The sequence below is a fragment of the Eriocheir sinensis genome, chromosome 49 (assembly GCF_024679095.1).
Source record: "Eriocheir sinensis breed Jianghai 21 chromosome 49, ASM2467909v1, whole genome shotgun sequence".
Classification (NCBI taxonomy): Eukaryota; Metazoa; Arthropoda; class Malacostraca; order Decapoda; family Varunidae; genus Eriocheir; species Eriocheir sinensis.
In genome coordinates, this window is record NC_066557.1 from 11,128,468 (window position 1) to 11,135,967 (window position 7,500).

Here is a 7,500-nt window from a genome sequence, read left to right on the forward strand (position 1 = left end):
GAGAGAGAAGGAAAAGGAAAATAAGTACGAAAGAATACGAGACAAAAGGAAGGAAGGAAGGAAGGATGGAGGAGAAGAGAGGAGAGAGAGAGGGAGGAGGAGGCAAGGTAGGAAGGAAGGGCAGGTGGGTCGAGTCTACCTGTAATACCTGTAATTATCTCAAGGACAGGTAGTAATGTTATGGTCGAGAGAGAGAGAGAGAGAGAGAGAGAGAGAGAGAGAGAGAGAGAGAGAGAGAGAGAGAGAGAGAGAGTTAGTGTGACCAAATAGGAAGTAAAAAAAAGAGAAAGTGTGGAAATGCAGCAAAATATACAAAAAAAAAAATAATAAAGCACATAAAAATGAAAAGGTAAGGAAGAAAGAATGAAAGAAAGAAATGAAGGAAGGAAGGAAATAAGGAAGGAGGGAAGAAAGAAAGGAAGGACAGAAGGAGGGAGAGGAAATTAGAATGGAAGGAGAGAAATAATATATGAAGACGATTAGATGAAGAAAAGGAAAATATGAATGAGGAAAAAGAAGAATAGCAGCAGTAGAAGTAGTAGTAGTAGTAGTAGTGGTAGTCGTAGTAGTAGTAGTGGTAGTAGTGGTGGTGGTATTAGTAGTAGTAGTAGTAGTAGCATTTGCAGTATGTTTGTACGTTTGTAAGTATGAGTGTGTCTGCATCCTTAAGGGTCAGCGTTCGGCAGGCAGACACGCGCCCGTCACCTTTACCTGCAGGCTGAGTAGCATCACAGGTGAAAGGTGGGCGACACAGAAAACGGAGAAGTCTGGTACACTGAATGGGAGGCTCGTGTGTTTTGATGTTATTACACTTGTCACTACTACTACTACTACTACTACTACTACTACTACCACCAGAGGTACGCCAGTCCTCGTCGACGGACCGACTTTGTCGGCTAAATTTCGATTGCCGACAGAGTCGGTCTGTCGGCACCCTGCTACGATAGTTAGTGCAGCTTGTCACAAACAGCTTCGTAAGGACCAGCAGGTCTGCTGTTGTTTGTTCTTCCTTTGTGTCTCTTTGTGTTCCTCCTCCTCCTCCTCCTCCAACTAATTTTAACCCTTTCCTCCACAGCATCCACCCTTCCCCCACCCATTCCCGAGGGCGTGGGAGGCATGGGCGTGCGTGGGCGGTGGGCGTGGCCGTGGGTGGTGGTGGTGGCGGCGGCGGCGGTGGTGGGGGCCAGGACACCATCAAGAGGAGTGAATGAGATTGAGGCGTTTGTGAAGAGACTGGAGTATGAAGGTGAGGAAATAGGGGGGGGGGAGTGGGGGGAAGAAGGGAGGTAGGAGGGAGGAAAGGGGAGGAAGGTAGGGGGTGAAATGAAGGGAGGGAGCGAGGGAAAATTAAATAACATAACTATTTTTTTTCCAATCACATCTCTTATTCTTGAACTTCCTCACTATATATATTTCTGTTTATTTCTTTATCTATCTATCTATCTGTCTATTTATCTATTTGTCTTATTTCCCTTTCTTTCTTTTTCCATCTTCCTTATCTTTTTATTTTCTCTACTCTTCGCTTTTTTTTCCATCTCTAAACACTTTCTCCAGGTCATTCATAACACAATCAATCATCTCATTCCCTCTCTCTTTTCCTCACTCTCTCTTCCTCTGTCTATGTAACTTTCTTTATTTCACTCATTACATACTTTTCTCATTTTCTTCTTTTTCTCTTATTCCTAACATAGACTATAGTTACTTTCTTTCCATTTATCTCTATTCCACTTTATCATTTCTCTCTCTCCCCTTTCTTTACCGCACTTTCACTCTCCCTTTCAGTCCGTCAAGGTAGTGGAGGTGGAGCCGTGTACCAGGTGGAAGGTGGAGCACAGGTGGATCTCAACCTGTTACCTGATGATGTGATCGTTCGACAGGTGGAAGATGGGCTGGATGAGGAGTTTGATCTTGTGGGTGAGTGGAGGGGAGGTGGATGAAGGAGGGAGTGGAAGAGGATGAAGGAAAGAGAGAGAGAGGGAGTGTGTAGAGAATGAGGGAGTAAGGAAGTGGATAAGTGGAAGTGGGTGAGTGGGGGGTGGAAGGGAGTTGGTGGAGGGGTGGATGAGGGAGTGAATGGAGGGAGGGAGGAAGGGAGAGTGTGTAAAGTGGATGAGTGGAATGGATAAGGTGGAGGATGAGATGAGTGAAGGAGGGTGGAAGAGAGAGAGAGAGAGATTTAGAGAGAGAGAGAGAGAGAGAGAGAGAGAGAGAGAGAGAGAGAGAGAGAGAGAGAGAGAGAGAGAGAGAGAGGATGAGAGAGAGAGAGGATGAGAGAGAGAGAGAGAGAGAGAGAGAGAGAGAGAGAGATGGAGGATATAATAATAATAATATGTAAGCTGTATATGTCTGTATGTTAATAATAATAATAATAATAATAATAATAATAATAATAATAATGATAATGATGATGATGATACCTTTACAGATGAAGCAAATGGAGATAAAGATGAAGGGAAGAGGAAGAACACAACGGACAGGGCAGCAGAAGACAGTAAGTAGAATAAGCAGAAAAAGATGAAGATAGGTTAATAGAGTAAGCAGTGAAAGCAGGGGAGAGATATATATAATAATGAGAGAAATTGAAAGATGAAGAAGAAATGATGATGATGACGATGATGGTGATGTGTTAGTATTAGGTAATTAAAAGATGGTAAAAATGATGATATATATATTATTTTTATTATTAGTGCTATGTTTTTAAGATAGAGAAAAGAATGAGAAAAAAACGTACTGAAAAAATTACTAAAAAAATAAAATGTTAAGCTCGGATATAAAAAAAAATAAATAAAAATCTGCGTAAATCAATATGAAAAGACAAAAAATAAATGAATAAAAGAAACAGAAATCAGAAAAGAATATACAGTAAATAAATTGAAACTAGAAAAAAAAAGGAAAATAAACAAATCTATCCAAATCTACAGCTATGCAAATCCATGTAAACTCCCTCCCTCACTCATAATCCTTCCATGTTAATCTATGTAAATCTATGTAAATCTATGTAAATCTCCCTCCCTCCTCTCCAGGGCAACGGTCACTAATCTGTGTAAATCTATGTAAATCTATGTAAATCTCCCTCCCTCCTCTCCAGGGCAGCGGTCACTAATCTGTGTAAATCTATGTAAATCTCCCTCCCTCCTCTCCAGGGCAACGGTCACTAATCTGTGTAAATCTATGTAAATCTCCCTCCCTCCTCTCCAGGGCAGCGGTCACTAATCTGTGTAAATCTCAGTAAATCTCCCTCCCTCCTCTCCAGGGCAGCGGTCACTAATCTGTGTAAATCTCAGTAAATCTCCCTCCCTCCTCTCCAGGGCAGCGGTCACTCATGTACCAGGGCGTGTATGTACCAGACGGCCGCTTCAACGCCTTCGTGGATGGGGTGATGGTCAACATGGTGGTGGAAATGAAGAGGAGGCAGATGGATCCACTCTACTTCAGGATCTACAGCAGAGGCATTGTGGAGTGAGTGGATGACTTTTTTTTTTCTTGATCCACTTTTTTTCTCATCCACTTTCATCCATTTTTTTTTCTTCATCCACTTTTTATCATCATTCAGCTTCCCTTCATCCGCTTTTTCTCATCCACTTTCTTCCTGTCATCCACTTTTTTCTCATCCACTTTCTTCCTTTCATCCATTTTTTCTCATCCACTTTTTTCTCATCCACTTTCTTCCTTTCATCCATTTTTTCTCATCCACTTTCTTCCTTTCATCCATTTTTTCTCATCCACTTTCTTCCTTTCATCCACTTTTTTCTCATCCACTTTCTTCCTTTCATCCACTTTTTTCTCATCCACTTTCTTCCTTTCATCCTCTTTTTTCTCATCCACTTTCTTCCTTTCATCCATTTTTTCTCATCCACTTTCTTCCTTTCATCCACTTTTTTTCTTCATCCACTTTTTCTCATCATTCACTTTCCCTTCATCCACTTTTTCTCATCATTCACTTTCCCTTCATCCACTTTTTCTTCATCCACTTCTCTCTCATCCACTTTCTTCTTGGTCCATTGTTTTTCTTTCATCCACTTTTTCCCTCATTCACTCTCTTCCTTTCATCCACTTTTTTTCTTCATCCACTTTTTCTCATCATTCAGTTTCCCTTCATCCACTTTTTCTTCATTCACTTTTCTCTCAGCCATTTTCCTGATACACTTCTTTTCCTCATCCACATTTTTCTTTCATCCATTTTTCCTCAATTAACTTTTCTCATCCACTTTTCTCATCCACTTTTCTCATCCACTATTTTTCTCGCACATTAATTTCATCCACTTTTATATATTTCCTTTCTCCAGCCTATTTTTTCATCCACTTTTCTCTCATCCACTTTTTTCCCTTCCTCCACTAATATTAATCTTCCACCTCTTCCAGACACGTGCCCATAATAACAGGCGGCTCATCCTCCACCACCACCACCACCTCCTCCACCACCGCCTCCCCCCCGTCCTCCTCCTCCTTCCTCCCCCCCTCCACCTCCTCCACCAGGAATGGAAGGTAAGAAGAAGGAGGAAAATTTGTGGATCTGATTTTTTGTTTTATTTCTGTATTATTTTTTTTGGTTGTTTTAATTTAAGTGTAAAGAAAATTATTGAGATGTTGTTTTTATTGTTATTATTTAGTTCATTTCCTTACTATTCTTTTTCTTTGTTCTTGTTCTTTTTCTTTTCTTTATTTCTCTTTCCCTTAATTTTCTTCTTTTTCCTGTTCTCATTTTTTTTTATCATCTTCTTCATCTTCTCATCTACATCTTCCCCAAACCCCCTTCACTCACTCCCCCCTTCCCCTCTCCCACCCCCCACCCCTAACCCCCTCCCTTCTCCCCCCTCCAGGCAGCGGGGTAACCCTATAGGGGGGGGCGTGATCCGTGGACTGACCAACATCAAGAGGTTTGGCAACGCTGAAGTGCAGATTGCTGGCAACACCACACTGGTAAGGGGGTGGGGGTGGGAGGGGCGGGAGGGGGGTGGGGGGTTGTTTGTGTGTGTGTGTGTTGGTGGGTGGGTGTGCGTGGGAGGGAAACAGAGCGTGAGAGAGAGAGAGAGAGAGAGAGAGAGAGAGAGAGAGAGAGAGAGAGAGAATACTGTAGGGCTCAATATAAAATGTGTTAGACAGGACAGAGAGACAGAGACAGACAGCGACAGAGACAGATAGACAGACAGACAGACAGACAGAAAGACAGGTTGACAGGCAGACAGGCAGACAGGTAGACCTATTAACAGAAACAGACAGACAGGAGGAGAGAGAAAGACAGAACCAGACAGACAGACAGACAGAAAGATAGGTTGACAGACAGACAGGCAGACAGGTAGAACTATTAACAGAGACAGACAGAGAGGAGGAGAGAGAATGACAGACAAAACCAGACAGACAATTAGACAGATATATGGACAGACAGAACTGCAGACGGACAGACAGCAAATGGACTTATTAAAGGTAAATATATAACCAAAAAAAAACAACAACAAAAAAAATCAATACATCCCATCCATCCACCCCATCACCCCAATCACCCCCCATACACCCCCTTCCTTCACCCCTCACCCCCCATTTTCTACGCCCCCCTACACTCCCCCCATCACCTCCCTTTCACCCTCACTACACCCCCCCAGCCACCCCTACACCCCCGCCCCCCACCATATATACAGGTTAGTCATTACGTGCCGGGGGCAATAACCTGCAACACACACACACACACACACACACACACACACACTACACCTCCCCAATCCCCCCAACACCCCCCTCTTAACTCCCTACACCCCCCATTACAACCCCCCCATAACCCCCATCCCTTATATTCCCCCCCATCACCCCTTATCCACCTTCTCACCCCACCACCACCTCCTACACCCCTTCACCCCCCCCTCACAGGTACGCAGTCATTATGTGCTGGGTCCAGTCAACCTGGAGCTTCTGTTCACCACCGAGAGGGGCGTGAGGGCGGTCAACTGTACCCTAGACGCCCTCGCCGCCCACGCCCTCACGCAGGTCAACGGATCCGCCCCCACCTCCAACTCCTCTTCCTCCACCTCCTCCTTCATCTCCTCCACCTTCAGTAACTCCTCCTCCACCCTCATCGATTTCATTATAGACAGGTGAGTGGAATGAAAGTAAGGTGGATGGGTGGAAACGTGGACTCCTCCTCCTCCTTCTCCTCTTCCTCCACATTCAGTAACTCCTCCTCCTCCTCCTCCACCCTCATCGATTTCATTATAGAAAGGTGAGTGGATAGAAAGGGAAAGTGAGGTGGATGGTGAATGATTCCACCTCCTCCTCCACTTCTCCTTTTCCTCCTCCACCTTCCTCTTCTCCTCCACCTCCTTCCATAATACCTCCTCCTCCACCCTCGTCGATTTCATTATACAGAGGTAAGTGAAAGAAAGGGAAGGGCAGGTGGATTGGGTAAGGTAAGTACAGGTAAGGTGGAAGAAAAGAAAGGTGGACTGGGTAAGGTGAGTACAGGTAAGGTGATGTTTTAATTAAGGTGTTAGGGTGATAAGTAGGGTTTGGTAGGTTGTTAGGTAGGCTCAGGTAGGGGTTAGGTAGGGATAAGTAAGGATAGGTAGGGTTATAAGTTAGGTTAGGTTAAGTTTGATTAGGTAAGGTTAGTTAGGTTAGGTTAGGTTAGTTAGGTTAGGTAAGGTAAAGTTTGGTTAGGCAAGGTAGTTAGGTTTGGTTAGGTTAGTTAGGTTAGGTAAGGTAGTTAGGTTAGGTTAGTTAGGTTAGGTAAGGTAAAGTTTGGTTAGGTAAGGTAGTTAGGTTTGGTTAGGTTAGTTAGGTTAGGTAAGGTAGTTAGGTTAGGTTAGGTTAGTTAGGTTAGGTAAGGTAGTTAGGTTCGGTTAGGTTAGTTAGGTTAGGTAAGGTAAATTAAGAAGGATAGGTAAAGTTTGCTTAGGTAAGGTAGTTAGGTTAGTTAGGTTAGGTAGGGAGACGTGAATGTGTGTGAAGGAATGTGTAACAGAGAATGAGAGAATGAGAAAGAATAATAATGAAAATGAGAGAAAAAAAAAAAAGATGAAAGACTCGACAAACATACACTCCCTCAACAAAAAATGGGATAAATCTGTGTTAACTAACGGCTGACTGACTGAGACAAACCAAAACACACAAACAAACAAACAAGCAACCCCTCTCCCCATAAAAACACCCCTACTCTCTCCCCCACCCCCACTCTCCCCCCACCCCCCTATACCCCCCCCCCGTACACCTGTTCACCCCGGGGGCTCACAGGTGCGGGGGAAGTGGCTGACAGGCCCCCTGGACATTGTGATCGACTACCGCGCTAACCCTCCCCGGGGCCGAGCTGTCAACAGGGTTCGAACTGGTCTGGCGGCGGTACAGCTGAACGGACTGACGCTGGTGGACAGGTTCGGCGCGGAAATGGAAGACTTTGATATCGTGAGGTTGGTGAGGCTGTCTCTGTCTGTCTGTCTGTCTGTTTTTCTCTCTGTGTCTGTCTGTGTCTCTCTGTCTGGATGTCTCTCATTTTTTTTCATTTTCATTTTTTTT

The 7,500-nt window shown here is 44.1% G+C and overlaps 1 protein-coding gene across 3 annotated transcripts in view; it reads left to right on the forward strand.

The window, feature by feature from the left end:
* Positions 1-7,500, forward strand: part of LOC126981915 (uncharacterized) — a 12,011-nt gene that overhangs the window by 741 nt on the left and 3,770 nt on the right. For 2 of the 3 annotated variants that reach the window (XM_050833581.1, XM_050833580.1), the window contains exons 3-9: positions 1,076-1,246; positions 1,783-1,914; positions 2,426-2,491; positions 3,309-3,459; positions 4,363-4,485; positions 4,821-4,920; positions 5,863-6,086. In XM_050833581.1, the coding sequence (XP_050689538.1) occupies positions 1,117-1,246; positions 1,783-1,914; positions 2,426-2,491; positions 3,309-3,459; positions 4,363-4,485; positions 4,821-4,920; positions 5,863-6,086 (926 nt within the window). In that variant the 5' untranslated portion in view covers positions 1,076-1,116. Of the gene's footprint in view, positions 1-1,075; positions 1,247-1,782; positions 1,915-2,425; positions 2,492-3,308; positions 3,460-4,362; positions 4,486-4,820; positions 4,921-5,862; positions 6,087-7,221; positions 7,395-7,500 lie in introns of all 3 variants that reach the window. The other variant, XM_050833583.1, reaches the window with a different exon arrangement.